At 39.7% G+C, this 18,563-nt stretch overlaps 1 protein-coding gene across 1 annotated transcript in view; it reads left to right on the top strand.

The window, feature by feature from the left end:
• Positions 1 to 18,563, top strand: part of HELLS (helicase, lymphoid specific) — a 42,076-nt gene that overhangs the window by 4,712 nt on the left and 18,801 nt on the right. The window contains exons 4-15 of the mRNA XM_015813241.1: positions 4,135 to 4,188; positions 4,733 to 4,769; positions 4,853 to 4,914; positions 5,057 to 5,101; positions 6,207 to 6,434; positions 10,075 to 10,257; positions 11,233 to 11,376; positions 11,953 to 12,149; positions 13,225 to 13,321; positions 14,181 to 14,342; positions 17,701 to 17,846; positions 18,101 to 18,239. Of these exons, the coding sequence (XP_015668727.1) occupies positions 4,135 to 4,188; positions 4,733 to 4,769; positions 4,853 to 4,914; positions 5,057 to 5,101; positions 6,207 to 6,434; positions 10,075 to 10,257; positions 11,233 to 11,376; positions 11,953 to 12,149; positions 13,225 to 13,321; positions 14,181 to 14,342; positions 17,701 to 17,846; positions 18,101 to 18,239 (1,494 nt within the window). The remainder of the gene's footprint in view (positions 1 to 4,134; positions 4,189 to 4,732; positions 4,770 to 4,852; positions 4,915 to 5,056; positions 5,102 to 6,206; positions 6,435 to 10,074; positions 10,258 to 11,232; positions 11,377 to 11,952; positions 12,150 to 13,224; positions 13,322 to 14,180; positions 14,343 to 17,700; positions 17,847 to 18,100; positions 18,240 to 18,563) is intronic.

Genomic DNA, 18,563 nt, shown 5'->3' with positions numbered 1-18,563 from the left:
GCGGCACTCGGAGCCCTCTCTGTGTGCATGCGCGCCGTCGCCCCAGTCCTAGGCCTTCAGCTTGGTTTTATAAAACCTTTTCGCTTTAGGCATCCACCGCCGTGTGCAAAAAAAAAAAAAAAAGTTCAATCAATCACTCAATTTCAATTTCTCGTGGGAAAAAAAATCTTGCAAAGTTGGAATTGATTGATTGAACTTTTTAGTCCCACTTAATCTGTCGTTACCACTGCAGCCACGCCCAGCCAATGGGCCACACCCACCCGGCACCCGACGATGCATGTGGGTTTTGGGTTGCAGTTTGGGCACTCCGTCTCTAAAAGGTTTGCCATCACTGTCCTAACTCATATGGCGTTGTGAGTTTATGTATGATTCCTTGGAATTCCAGTATTCTGATTAAAAGTTTCTATTTATTGGTCTGGCTTTAATTTTTCCTCATCTTACAAAAGTTTAGCTGCTTAACCAGCAGCTAAGCACTATGTTTTGTTATTGTCACAAAGCCTCTGGTTCATGGCCTTGTTATCTTGCCTTCCAGTGTAAGCAGAACCTAATGTACTATTGCATTGTTGTACTATGATATCCTTGATTCTCACTTTTTGTTCCTGTCTTTTCCGTTCTGGATTGATAAGGGACTTATTGCTATTGGAATATTTTTCCTCCTGAAATATCAGTTCCGGTCTATTGTTCTGTTTACCCTACTGTTCCAGCAGAAGGCCTGTCATTACTATTTAATTAATACATTATTCCTGAGCCCCCAGTCATTGTGTATTGGTATATTAACCTTTTGCTTTTGAACTACTCGGAAGTGCCTGCCCTCTCTAAAGAGATATACTGCCTATAGAGGTTTCTAAGATATTTCACTTTATAGAGCTTGTAGGTTAATCAGAGCTTACGTTTACAATAACTTTTAGTGACTTCAAGGAAAGCTTTGAACTCCACCAGCTGTTGTGATATTCATGTGTGCACAGATAATGGCCCTTGTGTGTCACAGTCCCAACATCTGGTAACAGCAAGGAGATGGATGGATGGATGGATGGATGGATGGATGGATAAAAAAGGCAGACAGACACGGTTCCATTGGATACATTTATGTAGTTCCAGGTAGTGAGGCAAGATAGTAATAGCACTTATATACTGCTTCATAGTGCTTTACAGCCCTCTCTAAGTGGTTTACAAAATCAGCATATTGCCCTCAACGATCTGGGCCCTTATTTTATTGACCTCAGAAGGATGGAAGGCTGAGTCAACCTTGAGCCAGTCAGGATCAAACTGCTGGCAGTCAGAAGACTTAGCCTGCAATACTGTATTCTAACCACTGCACACCACCACAGCTCTTCATTGAGGGAATATTGAGGTACTCCAGACAAGAAGCACACACACAAGTACAAACTCTTACTTTATTGTAAGGATACCTTAACAGAATCTTACAAATCTGAAAATAGGTCTCTCCCCCTTGCTTTTACAGTCCAAGAAACTAGGGAGGGTGCCATGAGACATTTGCTATGTCTCCATTCCTTCTGTGGCTTCAACTGCTACTTGTCCCATTGAGCAGTTTGTGAGTCCTGTCTCCCAAGGCTATTCCCACATACAATTACAATTCCTGGCCAGATCAAAAGTATCTTTCTACAAGACGCCTTAAGTTCTTAGGTGACGCAGCTTTATACTCAGAATCAAGCCTTGTGTATAAACCTTGAATGTAGGATCTCTATCCCTCAGCTGCCACTATGTAATTATGAATGAGTTGCAAGGCCATCATGCATCTGATTCAGGATCACAACATTGTTCCCAGATAGGACAGACAAGAGCACATACTAATATTTCTGTTTCAGATACCCAAGGTGAAGTGGCCCTGAAAGTTGGATCCTTTGATCCCTTGATCTGGGTTATTCCGGGAATCTGATTGGATTGCACCCACAGATATCAACTTAAAAGTATTGGAGTAACAGACCAATACCTTTAATGCACAATAAATTAGTGAGTTAGCATGCAATAATGATTAATCAAATGAAACAATTGCACTGTAGTTGACTAACATGCTTAAATTGCAATAAACTACTTAGAAGCAAATAAAGGAATCTTCAATGGCAAATGTAATAGTACTTCAAATTAAGGGGAAGGTATGTTCAGTTCCATCCCTTGGAATTTTTAGCATAAGCATTTTTAAGCACAAGGAAAACTTCCTGCTAAAACAGCAGCAGATCAGCAGTAGCCCCAATGCCACCTTTTTTTTCTGCAGTCCACAAAGGAGCATCCAAACAACAGTGATTGCTAAAATCCACCAATTGGTTTTGTTTACTTACCCAGAATTTTTGTCAGCTCAGATGCTTACTGTAGGTGCTTCTCGCAATTTCTCACGAATGCACTGTGTTCTGAGGAAACATCTGGCAGATGTTTCCTATCTCCCCCGGTAGCAACTACATTTGCTTTAAGTTGGCTCTAAAACCATGAAGCTAGTTCTACTGGCAATTAAGTTATTCCAGACTTTTCGTTTTTCATTATGATCTCTAAAAAGAATAGAAACTGAAGAGTTGTTCTAAGGTTTCAGAAGGGTCTGTTGACATGTGAACTATTCATACTTTTAATTGGGTTTCTCTGGGTTTAGGAAAATCCATATCAAGCTAGAGTTTAAGATTATTTCAGATGTTTCACCATGCATTCCAACGATTATATTCTGCATAGAATTTGAATTCTTTGGAATTGGTGGTAATGGGAAGTTTCTTGGGAAGTATCAATTGGGAATGGTATTAGTTGTAGTATGATTAGCCGATCTTATCAGTCCATTGTGTACAATTTGCATGATGCATGATGTCTCTTTCTTGATGGGAGATATAATTTTAGACAGGATTCTTTGTAAGAGTTTTTGTATGTTTATGGGAAGGTAAGATGGGCTATTGCAAACTATCTTATAGAGACCCTAAACTTTAGTCCATATTGTCTCCAATGTAGACATTTCCTTGACTTCCAGTAAATGTATCTGTTGATGCCATTCACCTATTTTATACTAAAAGGTTGTGGTATTTGAATACTTCAGCCACAATTTTAGATGTATCACTCTCCCTCCCATTCTGTTTGGGTGAGTATTGCTAGAGGCCCACTTCTCTAGCAACTCAGCCATCTTAACCTTTTTTTTTGTCACTGATGCTCCATCAAGGGCAGGACAACATGTGATTCCCCAGCTTTTCCCTTTGTGAGTTACTACAATTTAATCCATTGGTGTCAGTTTGAAATTTGCTTCAACAGACAAGCCCTGCAATATGTTAATCCTTTTGTTTGTAAGTCGGCTCATTGAATAGTTCCTACTGGTCGGGAGACTCGTGCATACGTCTTCATCCCAGTCACTCTGTGAAATGGAACAATAAATAGACAGAAAACTGAACATGTAAACTTCATTTTTCTGTGGTAGATATTAGCGTGTGGTGTCCAAAAATCAGGAATCTAATAGGGCCTTTTCCGGCTAACAGATTTCATTAAAAGACAAAAGCATTTTTTGGACTGCAGCTCACTTGGCCAGATATAGATTGGCTAGACCAGACACGTCAAACTCGCGACGTCACGTGACATCGCGCTATATATCGGAACTGTTTTGCCATTGCTGGCAATGGGGTGGCCACGGCTTCCGCGTGACGCGTCTGGCCCGCAGGCCGGCAGTTTGACACCCTGGGCTAGACCACGGGTGTCAAACTTGTCACGTGACATGTTGCAACTGAGCGCGGCCTCCATATGATGCAACTGGCCGGTGGGCCGGCAGTTTGACACCCCTGGGCTAGACTGATATAGGATTTAAATTAGGGGGAAAGGAAGGGAAGACAAGTTGGTTATGCAGATGCAAGTTACATGTGAGACAAATTATAAGCATCTTGTCGGTTACTGTCAGCTATATGAAAAGTTGCTATTTATTGCCACCAAGAGATTATATTCAAGAACAGCTTCCATGAGCATTCTCCATCCATGCTAGAAAAAAACTTCTTAGTTAAATTGAATGTTTCATTCCAAATGCTACCTAAACCAATTAAGATACTCACTATTAAAGTGAAAATAGTCTTAGGTACCAAAGCAGAGGTACATCAAATTTTGAAGTTGACTTACCTGTTGCATAAAGAAACAACAGATTTGTAAAAAAAAAATCTTGTGTTTTAGGAGCAACAAAAGAAAGAAAAACTTGAAAGGAAAGGAACATTGAATACTGCAAAGGTAAAATCAACATTAAATGTTAGATAACTATGAATAAACACTCTATTCAAATTGTTACTGATGCATTCTTTGTTCAGACTACTTATCCTTTGAGGGGTAATTGAAAGGCATGCATTGTGCTATATATATATACTCAAATCAAATCGGTGATATCAAGATGTTTGTAATGTGAATATTCCTCCTCAGTGGCAGTTCCTTCTGTCTAACAGGGGTTAGTCTGAGATGTCTGAAATGCATGGATTGTACTCTTAGAAAGAGGGATTGTACTCTTAAAATGGGTCCAAGGAAGTATCTGTGGAGAAGACTTTTGAAAACTGATTTAAATTTACGTACAAAAATTATAAATACTCAACTTTGTTGCAAGTAGAGATACAGTAAATTATCTTGTTTCTATTTTGCAGCAAACTAGCTTAGAGAAATAATATAGTTTTGGCCAGGAGTCTTAAAATCAGTTGTGCAAGATGAATGAAATTAAAACTGTGAATTATTATGTAAACAAATATTAACATTAAAATTATTTTGTTCTCAATATTTTGGTTTATAGAATGAAAAACTAAGTGATCAGAAAGATCAGAAAATCGGTAAGTTTGATTAAAGACCAAAACTATTTTGTTACGTAGCTAGAAATTTTGGGTACTGAAATCAATACTTTGTTTTCTTATAGTTAAAAAGAAGAGAGTTCGAGAAGACAGAACGTACAATATTTCTGATGTAATTTCAAAAGAGGTAAATTGCATAAATACAAATCCACAAAATATTACTTTTGAGCGATTCGAAGAGAAATTTTATTTATTTATTAAATTTATATAGCCCCCCCATCTCACAGTTGTGAGTTGTTCAATCATTTTATTTTTTCATTTCTCCACAGGAAATTTTGTTGGCAGCCAAAAAAAGCAGAATTGAAAACAATGAGGTATATTTAAAGTTTTGAATACTGCTGTTATTATATGTTATCTTCTGATATTTATTTCTAAAACTTTCCTTTAAGAATTTTAAATATTGACTTTAGAAGCACTATGAATTTAAAATAATTTCAGGAGAGTGTTTGGAATTAGAGTACCAACTAAGCATGTTTATTTTTCTCTGCTAATTGTCTAAAAACAAATGGAAAGCAATGGTAAATCACTCCCCATATAGCTGCAAAGAAAACGTCATGTACCCTGTGTGTGTGTGTGTGTGTGTGTGTGTGTGTGTGTGTGTGTGCGTGCGCGCGCTTTAAAGCAGTCTGGACGTCCCCATGTAGTCACCAACAGTTGAGCTTGATTCAATTAATACTTGTTTGTAATCATAAAAGGTTAGTATTTGAAGGGAATGGCAGCAGCATGTATTAAACTGATTGTAATCCTGAAAATAATTAAAAATATTCTCTTATATGCATAGGTGCAAATGCCATCTTTAAAGAAGGGGTGGGGAGTGTCATTCTGTAATATAACAAAACATGACTTCATTGTGATGTTGGCTTGTTTAAGGGGCAGAGTACCTAAAGCCTCTGCATTTTCTATCGTGTTAAGAAAATGAGAGTTTGTCTATTCTGAAGAAGCTTTCAGGGCCAGGATAGGAATGCTGATGTGCAAAAGTGCCTTTTGTTAATTCTGAGAGCTATAAATATCGATGGGAAACTGTTTTAGTTTGGTCATTGTACTGTATTTTGTAGGGAAGAGAAGAAAATTTGTTTCAAAAAAAATATATCTGTGACTCCTTTCATTTGCTGCATTTCCTCATAATAATGATCACATAACAATGAAATGCAGTGTCTGCAACATCTTTCCAATTGTGCCAAGCTACATGAATACTGAGATAAATGATTCTTATAATCATTGGAAATTCATGTTGTAATTTACAACACAACTTGAATTTAGACCAGTTTTTATTAATAGTTGAGTTTCTCTTACAAGTATGGTAATGTATTGACTTTGTCTGGCTTAACTATCAGCCCTGAAATAACTTACATAACTGATTGCATAAAAACTTGGCAAAAATAAAAAATAATAATATTGCCTATGTCTTTTCTTCTGTAGATTGAAAGCAATCCACCCAAACTGTGTGCAGAAGAAGAAATCCAGCCTAATGGGGATTCAAACAGCATCATTAAGGATAGATTGGCACAAGTGATGCGACACAGTGCCAAGCATTTTGTTGACCCAAACCGAAAGTTTAAAGGACAGCCAGTACCTTTCCAGCAACCAAAACTTTTCACTGGAGGAGTGATGAGGTGGTATCAAGTTGAAGGCATGGAATGGCTTAGGGTATGAGTTTATTCTTTCTTATATAATCGTATTTGGCTAGGTCCTTAGCAGTTAATCATGATAATGATTTCAAATAGAGCTATTTCACTCTCTGAAAAGATTCAACTTTCTTGGAATAACTAAGTCAATTAATGCATTGTTATTCCTCCTCCTGTGTTTACTGGCCAGATTTTCATTTGAAGTTCAGTGACTTCAAGTGGGTGGCTACCAGAGAAACGGGTTTTTGTGTGATCAAGATTGAAAAAGACTTGCTTGGCTCCACGTTGTGTTTTTTTGTTTTCAGTGTAAAAAGATCTTTTATTTTGTTGGGGGCGTTTGAACAATTATTTTGGTTGGTTTTAAATGTTAGCAACTTTATAAATTAAATGAGAGCCATGTAATGGTTAAGGCACCAGACTGGAAATCAGGAGACTGGTTTCTACTCCTACCTTTGGTGGGACCTCTTTTGGTTGACCTTGAACCATTCACTCTCCCTCTCTCAGCCTTAGGAAGAAGATAATGGCAAACCACAAAAACTGTAGGGAATGTCCAGGCAGTCATCAGGAGTCGACACTGATTCAAAGGCACGTGCATACACACACACACAGAGAGAGAGAGAGAGACACAGACACACACAAAACCCCAACCACTATCCACTTGATTAGCTTTTATGTTGTTGCCAGAATTATTTGCTGTTCTTGATTTTATCTTTCTGATACAAATAAATGGTTGACAAAGCTTAACTGTGGCTTAATGTAGTTGTAAAGAACATTAAATTAACATTGTGATTTTATCACAATATCAACCAAATTCTCTTTGGTTGATATTGTGATAAAAGATTTATGTTTCTGTTTTTTAAATGAAAAATAATAAAAATTTATTTAAAAAAAAAAAAGAACATTAACATTCCAGGTTTATTGCTTAAAAATAAATCACAACAGAATAACAGAGTTGGAAGGACTTTGGAGATCTTCTAGTCCAACCCCCTGCTCAAGCAAGAGATCCTATACCAGGCATGTCAAACTCGCGACATCACGTGACTTTTTCCCCATTGCCGGCAATGGGGTGGACGCGGTTTCGGCGTGATGCATTCGGCCCGCAGGCCGGCAGTTTGACATGCCTGCCCTATACCATCCCCAGACAAATGGTTGTCCAGTCTCTTAAATGGTGGCCTTAAGGATCCCTTCTGGAAAATGGTGCCAGGAAAGTTTTTTCTAGACATTCGTTTGTGTCTTAGTAGTGCAAGGAAAGAATATTTTCTTGAACTATCCTCAAGTTGCCAGAATTGTACCAAATTGTAGCCATTATTTTCAAGCGGTTTGGAGCACAGACATCCTTCTGTGCCTTGGATAATCCAAGTTAGAATTTCAATTTCAGGTCTGTTGTTATCTCGTCTTAGTTAAAATCAACTCAACTAATGGTTGGATTCTTTAGGGGAGGTAAGGACGTGCAGCTGGTAGCTAATGAAACAAAGATGATTAGGAGGCTGGAGGCTAAAACATGGATGAAAGGTTGCAGGAATCTGTATGTCTAACCTGGTGAAAAGAAGGACTAAGGGTGACATCATAGCAGTGTTTCAATTTTTGAAGGGCAGCCCAAAGAAGAAGGGGGTCAACCTATTTTCCAAAGCACCAGAAGGCAAGACAAGAAATAATGGATGGAAACCAATCAAGGAGAGAAGCAACCTAGAACTAAAGAGAAATTCCCTAACAGTGAGAACAATTAACCAGGGGAACAACTTGCCTTCAGAAGTTGTGGGTGCTCCATCACTCCATCACCTGAAATGCTATAGGGCAGGGGTGGCGAACCTATGGCACACGTGCCAGAGGCAGCACTCAGAGCCCTCTCTGTGGGCACGCACACCGTTGCCCCAGCCCCGCCTCCCCCCGTGACCCCCTCCTCACCAGCAGCTCCCCTGGAGGAGAGCTGCCCCTGGGCGTGGCCCGCACAGAGCAGCGCAGCCAAGGACATAGCTGGGCAGCAGGGACAAGGCTCCGCCCTCACGCCCCATAGCGTGCAGATGATGCTGCGGGGTGTGGGTGGAGGGCGTGGCTGCCATGGCACTGCAGGGCTGCCTGAGCGATCTGCGGCGGGCCATGGAGGTGGTGCGTGGCCCTGCGGGTGGGCGTGGCAGGGGGCGGGCGGGGGCGGAGCAGGCAGGGCGGGAGGCGGAGCAGGCAGGGCGGGGGGCAGTTTTTGGGCATTCGGTCTCTAAAAGGTTTGCCATCACTGCTATAGGGTCTCCCACTTGAGTAGGGAGTTGGACTAGAAGATCTTGAAGGTCCCTTCCAACTCTTGTTATTCTGATGCCAGAGCTGATTCTTAATAAAGTGATAATATTACCCTTACTCCAACTATAGAGAATAATGCACAACTGCCATTGGTCTCCACATCTTTGGTCATGGAAGAAAAATGATATTCCTATTGGGGAAAGGCTGTCATTTGTACGAGTCTACAAAGGTTATCTTACTACTTTTCCAAGTGTGATTAGGTCAAGACAACTGATGTTAAGGCCTGCAACCATTCTCTATGACTGAGGTCCCAAACCTTTTGGGCACCAGGGACCGATTCCATGGAAAGAGATTTTTCCGCGGACTGGAGGGGATGTGGTTTTGTGTGCTGCCTGTATCCTGCTTGTGTGCAGACCAGTTGCTGGCATGCCACAGACCGGGGCTTGGGGACCCCTGCTCTATAATATAATAGGTTAATTTTACTTTGCTTCTCTTGAAGCCCATTGTGGTATATTTATGAATAATAAAAGCATTCGCCATTAGCCTTAAATAGAGGAAGAAAATACTAATGTTTAACACAAAGTTATTTTTCACAAACAAGCAGCTCCAAAGTGCCAGTTGGAAGTATCTAAGTATGTTTTTGGTTGAGGACCAAATATTGAAAATAAAATGCGTGGAGGGCAGAAATATTTCCCTTAGGAGAGAATTCTACAGTTGAGTTACTACAACCCAAATGGCCGTCTTCCAGTCATTGCATGGAGATTACTCACCAGATGATTTTAATGTATGGGTTGGAGGATAGTAGTCCTGAGCGAGAATATCTTTGGAGTATTTTTAAAACACTAGAACTTCCCAAATAATGTTTTGTGAAGGTAAATGGAAACACATAGAAAACATGGAAATCCATAGATAACAAGTAAAATAATTCTAAGTCAACATCCAGAGATCCTTTAGTAATAAGAGAGAAAGCGAAATTAATTAGAATTTGTTGCTTGGTTAAAATATTTTCCTATAGCTTTCCATTTTTTTAAAAAAATCTGTTATTTACAATAAAATACAGGTATTTAAATATTAAAATAAAATAATAAAAACATTCATTAAAAGATAGTAAAATATACCATAGATTGTGGCAAAATAACTATTCTCTGATTTGCCTGTAAGCTTGAAAGCTCATGGAGTTAGCCTTTGTTATTAATAATCAAGTCTTCCTGATTATTGTGTCTTGTGTTCATTCTAGTTACAAAACAGATTAAATGAACATTTGGGTTCATTTTGCATCAAGGTGTTCATGTTTCAATTTTTATCCAGTAGTGTAATTGAAGTATTATGTTATCCCGACCTTACCTCGAAGCAAGGGATTACAGGGTCATAAAAAGAAAAAAAGCGTAATTGAAGTGTTTGTATGTGTGTGTGTGTGTATTTCTGTGCAGATGCTCTGGGAAAATGGCATCAATGGTATTTTGGCTGATGAAATGGGCTTAGGTAAGACTATCCAGTGTATTGCAACAATTGCCTTGATGGTGGAGAGAGGAGTTGCTGGACCATTTCTGATATGTGCGCCTCTATCCACACTTCCTAACTGGATTGCTGAATTCAAAAGGTTTACACCAGAGGTGAGATATATACATATATATATTTTAATGGTAAACTTGTTTTAGAAGCTATTATGGTTGGTTACACAGTCAGTCTCTTTTCTGCTCTTTGCTTGATCTTTCATGTAGCGCAGTTTGATTTCTTCAGAACTCAGTAAGCCTTCATGATATACTAGCTTCAGTGCATTTTTTTTTTTTTTGCTGTCCTTGCACCATCCCACACCCAGCCATTTTCCTTATCTGTTAATGTTGCTGCATGGATGAAGGGCATGATTGAGTCATTATTTTTCTGGTATTCCTATCCAGGGCTTTTAGTTCTGCCATTATTCCATCTGTGTATCCAATGTCTGAAATTGCCCAAATGTTAATTGCCTTAATAATATTTCCTTCACTGAATTTGCACTTTAACTTCATTTTCATGATGTATTCACTTCTAACCTTGACTCAGTGTGCTTGATGTTATCAGCTTGGATGCCCAGGCATTTGCAGTGATTGCTTGTTTGTTTAGCAGCCAATGTCTGGCTGCCTGAGTGAAGGGCCAAAGGATCTATGGCAGGGGAGACAGGTAATAAGTTCCATGTTCCCCCAAGATCCCTTTTCCAGCTACAGACACATAGGAGTCCCTGAAAGAAATTGTTCTGCTGTATACTTTCCAGTTACATTTAGCTATATTTTAAAAATAAATAGGTAGTTTTCACTGCTTGTAAAACTACTTCACCCTGCTTGATAAAAACAAGATTTAGTGTAAGTATAATAATTTTTTATTATGCCTTTGTATGCCACCTATATTGATTTAGTCACTTTATCTACCTTATTTAGGTAGATAAATAAGACGAAAGTCCATGGATTAGGAGTCCCTGTTAATCCTTCCAAGACCTTTAAGGGTGAAAAAACAGCAGAGTAAGCAGTAGCATCCCAACTAGAGGTTTTAATAAAAAATACTGTGAAGTAAATCAAAACAAACATGATGTTTTATAAATATTTTTATAAACTTAGATTCCTATAATGCTGTACCATGGAACCCAGCAAGAACGACGTGGACTCATTCATAAAATGCGAAGGAAAGAAGGTTCAATGAATATCCATCCCATTGTTATTACGTCTTTTGAAATTGCAATGAGAGATAGACATTCTCTTCAGGTAATATAAGAAAATGCTGTTCAATTAACACTCCTTTATAGAATTGTAGTTGGTATTTTATGCAAAATTACTGTTAATTAATCTATTTTAAGTGCTTATAGTGAATCATAACTCTCTTAAGTCAACACTCCAAAACTAGAAATATAGCTGTCCTGCTTATTTAACCTTACTAGCGCTGATGATGTTGCCTATTTGGGATGATGTTCATTATTTGGGTAATGAAATATCTGCAGAAAACCAAGCTCAGAGAGAACCAAAGATCCCTCATTTCAACCCTGAGCTATAAATATTATCCTTTATCAGTATAAAAATATGTGAGCCATAAAGCATTGTAGCCTTTAAGCACTGATATATTTACCATGATCAATACAGCCAGTCTCATTATGAACATAATATGCAAACCCATTATTTTCCATAGAAAAAAAATCACATTCAATAATATAATAGGAAAAACTATATATTCTAATATAATATATTTAATTTTTCTTTAAACTGAACATATATCTCAAAGAAATGGAAACTTTATTGATGAATTTTGCTTTTTGGAATAATTGAAGACTTTTTTTTCTCCTCTAGAATTTCTACTGGAAATATTTGATTGTGGATGAAGGACATAGGATTAAGAATATGAACTGTCGCCTCATTCAGGAATTAAAACGGTTTAGCACTGATAATAAACTACTGTTAACTGGAACCCCACTACAAAACAATTTATCTGAGCTTTGGTCCCTCCTTAATTTCCTGCTTCCAGATGTGTTCGATGACTTGAAAAGGTCAGAATTGATTTATAAGTATTAACTGAACATCTGAAACTAAATATATAACCTTCTTCAGGAGAGATGTCACAGCCTTTCGTGGTTTCTCCAAAGGGTTTTGCTTTGACATTTCTCCCTTTCAGTAGACAACAAATGAGTCAAGAATCTTCCAGCCATCACTTGTGGCAAATCATCACAAACAATAGTCCAGATGCTTGCTTCTTGAGAATGAGAGATGGACTATGACAGTGATGGCGAACCTTTTAGAGACCGAGTGCCCAAACTGCAACCCAAAACCACTTATGCATCGTCAGGTGCCGGGTGGGCGTGGCCGATTGGCTTGGCGTGCCCATTGAGTGGACGTGGCTGCGGTGGTAATGGCAGACTGGGTGGGACTAAAAAGTTCAATCAATCAATTCCAACTTTGCAAGATCTTTCCCCCCGTGAGAAGTTGAAATTGACTGATTGAACCTTTTTTTTTTGCACACAGCGGCGGAGGCCTAAAGCGAAAAGGTTTTATAAAACCCAGCTGAAGGCCTAGGACTGGGGCGACGGCGCGCATGCCCACAGAGAGGGCTCTGAATGCCACCTCTGGCACCCGTGTCATAGGTTCGCCACCACTGGACTAAGAACAGAAAAGTGAGGTTACGGCCAGGCCCTTTCTAAAGATGGCAAGCATTCCTTGAGCACTCCAAGGTCCAGAATACTCATGATGAGCAATAAAACCGGTGTTCAGAAGTTCTCCCAGATATGACAGTGAGCAAATCCATGTCTGGGAACGGTCTTTGGAACATTATATTTCTGATGTGGAGAGAGACTTGTCTTGGGTAGTTACATTATTTGGTAGTTTGTGCTGGAATGGGGGGGGGAGACATGATAAGTAGAGTTTCATTGCAATCATTGGACAAAGTTTTGTGCTCTGCATCTCTTGTGCCCTTTCTTGAAAGACAAAATAATATGAACAAGAAAAAATACAATTTGGACCTTGATATATTTTTTTTTTCATTACAGAACTAAATTGTAGCTTCTCGCTTCTTAATTCTTTTTTTTTTTGTCAAGTTCTCAATTCATTTTTCTTGATTTTCTTTTCTAGTTTTGAATCCTGGTTTGATATTACCAGCATTTCTGAAATTGCTGAAGATATTGTTGCTAAGGAAAGAGAACAGAATGTCTTGCACATGTTGCACCAGGTCTGTTTTCATTGCTTAAAATATATGTTACCGTATTTTCTTCCAGGTTGCCACTTTTTCTTTAAATATTATATTGATAACCATATATGACCACAAATGAATATATTTGCAAATACCACTGTTAACATATATCTGCGGGCAGGGGTAGGCAACCTTGGCTCTTTTATGACTCGTGGACTTCAACCCCCAGAATTCCTGAGCCAGCCATGCTGAGGGGAAAGGGAGAGGTTTCCAAGCTGAGCCATGCTGGCTCAGGAATTCTGTGGGTTGAAGTCCACGAGTCATAAAAGAGCCAAGGTTGCCTATCTCTGTCTGCGGGCATCCTTATTTTCCAAGTGTGAATTCCTCACAGTAAAGATATATTTGCTGAGAAATTAAAGAGTTTTTTCTCATGACATTGTTCTTATACTCAATACTTGAACATTCAGGATTTAGTCTGTGCCAAGGGCAATGGTTGCTGGTTGGTTGGTGAGTATAGATGGGGGGGGGGTCATGTCTTTCACCAGTCACAAAGATTGTGATTGCTTCTGTTTTGTGTTAGCTATAGTAGAGAGTGGGTTATATGTGGAAATATTTTGCCTTGATGAAAGTGAGACTGTTATCTTCTCTTCCGTTTTTACAAAAAAAACAAAACAGATTTAGAGCTCTTAATTCTTTGCCTTAGAAGGAAAATTTTAAGCACTTAGTCGTTTACAGAAGAGGTTTGCCAAGGCCAGATTTTCTGTCAAAATGCAGTTGAAAGCAATTACATACAAAACTTCACATCATGCAGTCTTGGAATGACAATGCTTTCTTTTGAAATAAGCAAGGTTTTTAATCATAAACGGATGGAAATGTATTTTGACTTTTTTGACTCTAGATTTTGACTCCTTTCCTGTTGAGAAGACTGAAATCAGATGTAGCTGTAGAAGTTCCTCCCAAGCGTGAAGTTGTGGTCTACGCACCTCTTGTTAAGAAACAAGAAATTTTCTACAGTGCCATTATAAACAAGACAATTCAGAAGCTTTTGGGAAACAACCAGGTATTTGTTTCTGTATTTTGGCTTAGGGATGTTTTGGCCATTGACTTCTGTTTGGGTAAAGATAGAGTATAGATCGGGGTAGGCAATGTTGGCTCTTTTATGACTCGTGGACTTCAACTCCCAGAATTCCTGAGCCAGCCATGCTGAGGGGAAAGGGAGAGGTTTCCAAGCTGAGCCATGCTGGCTCAGGAATTCTGGGAGTTGAAGTCCACGAGTCATAAAAGAGTCAAGGTTGCCTATCCCGGTATAGATAGAAGGAAAAGCTGAAACATCTCATTTCCATTTTGTGTCGCATCTCCTCCACTAAACATAGGAAGGAGGAAGCTGGAATACTGAATTATGGAAAATAAAGTCACTCAGACCCATTGTAATTTAGACTGTAGCATTGGGACAAGTCATAGGAAAGTAACTTCAGCAATCACGTCTCTTGTTATCTTGAATTCTTTGCCTCTTGTAGATTTTGACGTGTGATATGAGGGCAAATACCTGCTTACTCGACTCTCCACTAGCCTGGAATTGAGGGATGGTCAGTGCCCATTTATAACAGAGTTGGAAGGGATCTTGGAGGTCTTCTAATCCAACGCTTTGATCAAACAGGAGACCCTATACCATTTCAGAGAAATGGTTGTCCAGTCTCTTCTTAAAAATCTCCAGTGTTGGAGCACCCACAATTTCTGGAGAAAGTCATTCCACTGGTTAATTGTTCTGTCAGGAAATTTCTCCTTAGTTATAAGTTGCTTTCTCTCCTTGATTAGATTCAACCATTGCTTCTTGTCCTGGCTTCAAGTGCTTTGGAAAGTAGATTGACCCCCATCTCGTTTGTGGCAGCCTCTTAAATATTGGAACACTGCTTTTTATTAAACTAGAGATACCCAATTCCTGCAACCATTCTTGGTATGTTTTAGCCTCCAGTCCCCTAATTATCTCTGTGCTCTTCTCTGTACTCTTTCCAGAGTCTCACCATCTTTTTTATGGAAGGGATATGACACCTCCCCCATTTCAGGAAGACACTAATAAGATCATTAATGAAGAAATTATTTTGACCAAGGAGGTTATAGACGGGTTTCAAACATAATACTTGGCTCTCTTGCTTTTTTTCATCCTATACTATGGAAACAATCAGTGTCCTGGAACATTGCTTAATTTTAATAATGAAAGTAATACAAGCTGAAATTACATCTCGATATAATTTCACAAGGCAGCTGATACATAGAAAGCTGAATTCATGAATTGTGGTTTTAGAATAGAATAGAGCTGGAAGGGAACTTGGAGGTCTTCTAGTCCAGCCCCCTGCTCGAGCAGGAGAATCTATACCATCTCAGACAGGTGACTGTCCAGTTTCTTCTTAAAAACCTCCATTGATGGAGCACCCACGATTTCTGAAGGCAAGCTGTTCCACTGGTTAATTGTCCTCACTGTCAGGAAGTTTCTCCTTAATTCCAGGTTGCTTCTCTCTTCGATCAGTTTCCAAGCATTGTTTCTTGTCCTTGTACTTTTTGCAAATTCATATTCCCCTGTCAGAACATATACATCTTAGTATTTATCATTAGTTTTAGTTTCAGTCTTAATGCCCAAGTCTTTTAAGCCACGGCTGAGAGGGCCATTGTATTCATTGTTTTTTTAAAAAAAGTTTTATTGATTTTTTAATACAATTCAACAGTGCTTATTCAACAAATGTGTTGTCTGAGTTTATCATTCACTAATATAAATTAAATTCCTAATCCCTAGTTCCGTGGTGGCGAACCTATGGCACGGGTGCCAGAGGCGGCACTCAGAGCCCTCTCTGTGGGCATGCGCGCCATCACCCTAGTCCTAGGCCTTCAGCTGGGTTTTATAAAACCTTTTCACTTTAGGCCTCCCCCGCCGTGTGCAAAAAAAAAAAAAAAAAAAAAGGTTGAATCAGTCAATTTCAACTTCTCGTGGGAAAAAAAAAGATCTTGCAAAGTTGGAATTGATTGATTGAACTTTTTAGTCCCACCCAGTCTGCCGTTACCACTGCAGCCTTGCCCACCCAGTGGGCCACACCCACCCGGCACTCGATGATGCATAAGTGGGTTTTGGGTTGCAGTTTGGGCACTCAGTCTCTAAAAGGTTCACCATCACTACCCTAGTTCATTTTTCCAGCCATTTCCAGTATTTATTGTGATAGAAGCAACAATCTCCTTAGGACAGTGATGGCGAACCTTTTAGAGACCGAGTGCCCAAACTGCAACCCAAAACCCATTTATGCACCATCGGGTGCTGGGTGGGTGTGGCCCATTGGGTGGGTGTGGCCCATTGGGTGGGCGTGGCTGCGGTGGTAACAGCAGACTGGGTGGGACTAAAAAGTTCAATCAATCAATTCCAACTTTGCAAGATCTTTTTTTTTCCGCGAGAAGGTGAAATTGACTGGTTGATTGAACCTTTTTTTTTTTTGCACACGGCGGCGGAGGCCTAAAACGAAAAGATTTTATAAAACCCAGCTGAAGGCTAGGACTGGGGTGATGGTGCGCGTGCCCACAGAGAGGGCTCTGAGTGCCGCCTCTGGCACCCGTGCCATAGGTTCGCCACCACTGCCTTAGGATAAATGTTCTTCCCCCTCCCCCTCAACTAGTCCCCCTGCCTCTTTAAGAAACTCCCTCTCTGCTTCAAAGATATAGACAACCGGGCAGCCTGTTTGCAAAAATCAGTCATCTTTGGGGCAGATAAATATTTATTTTGCATGCTGTTGGGAAAACATGATATTCAGACTTGGATTTCTACCTCTGTATGGGTTGCCTCCATTGTTTTATTACAGTTACAAGCCATAGAAGTTTTGTTTCTAATGCAAACAAAGTCATCCTTTCCCATGTGTGTTTCTCTTCCAGAGTCTTACAGGGGCAACAATCTGGTATATCCAACATTTTCAATGATGAGCATTGGGCATTCCAATAGGGTGGATTATTCTGTGATAGACCATCTCTTTGGTCATTTTTAACTCTTTCCCCTTCACCAGTTTTTAGCTTTTCTCTTTTTCCATAAACGCGAATCCCCCGAAACCCATTAAACAAGAACTAGGTATTTGAGTGGTCACTTATTTATTTTCACACCCTAATTTTTCAGTGCTCTGTCACTCAGCTGAATTGTGAGGAATAAGCTGGAGCAGAGATGGCACCCACTGAGGAGTGCAAAGAAAAATGTACCAGGCAGGTGCAGGACCCATCAATATAAATGTACTGATTGTTGCTCAAGGAACACCTTTCTATAAATCAGGGAGGTCCCCAACCTCGGCCACTTTATGACTTGTGGCTGAGGAATTCTGGGAGTTGAAGTCCACAAGTCATAAAGTGGCCAAGGTTGGGGACCCCTGCTCTAAATAACGAGGTCTTGCATTTCATAGGAAGAAGTTGTGGAGCTGAGTTCTACAGGCCGACCAAAGCGACGCAGTCGGAAATTAGTTAATTATCGTGAGCTCAGAGAAAATGAATTTCCTGACACGCTGGAAGAACTAATCAGTAAAACACAAGAAGAAGCTGAAAAAGAGAGGTATTTAATCTAAATTTTGTTTGGAATATTTGCAAAATACCTTCACAGCCAGGTAACCTTGAGAAATAAATTCATAATAAACCTAAACATCATTCTTAATCTTATTGATAAAATATTCTACGTACAGGTAGCTATCGATCAATCAGCACCGAAGCAGAATAATTGGATGAAATAGCTCTTGAAGTGTAATACTATACTGACACGTTTGGTAGATTTTACTTGTAGTTTTATTTCAACTTGCTTTCATTTGCAAGGCCAGTGATTGCAGTGGATATGCCTTTGGATTCAGAAATCAACCTTAAGTTGCAGAACATTATGATGCTGCTGAGGAAATGTTGCAACCATCCATATCTTATTGAATATCCCCTGGACTCTGTCACACAGCAATTTAAGGTAAATCTTTACTCTTTGCTTCGAGTAGACATAAACCTGTGGGTCTTGTTTAGACCTGTTTTGATAGTGTTGGTTGAAAAACTGTCTACGGCTTTAATCAATTGTTAAGCAAGGCTGTTGGCTGGCCAAAAGAAGTAGGGTTTAAAATATCCTGTATATACCCGCTAAGTCAGTGATGGCGAACCTTTTAGAGACCGAGTGCCCAAAAACTGGCCCCGCTCCACCCCCTGCCCCGCCCCCGCTCCACCCCCCATTCCCCACCCTGCCTGCCCGCAGGGCCACTCACCGCCTCCAGGGCCTGCCGCAGATCGCCCAGGCAGCCCA

Source organism: Protobothrops mucrosquamatus, unplaced genomic scaffold (genome assembly GCF_001527695.2).
Source record: "Protobothrops mucrosquamatus isolate PMUCROS unplaced genomic scaffold, P.Mucros_1.0 scaffold146, whole genome shotgun sequence".
In the NCBI taxonomy this organism is placed as follows: domain Eukaryota; kingdom Metazoa; phylum Chordata; class Lepidosauria; order Squamata; family Viperidae; genus Protobothrops; species Protobothrops mucrosquamatus.
This window is presented reverse-complemented; position numbering and strand designations above follow the sequence as displayed.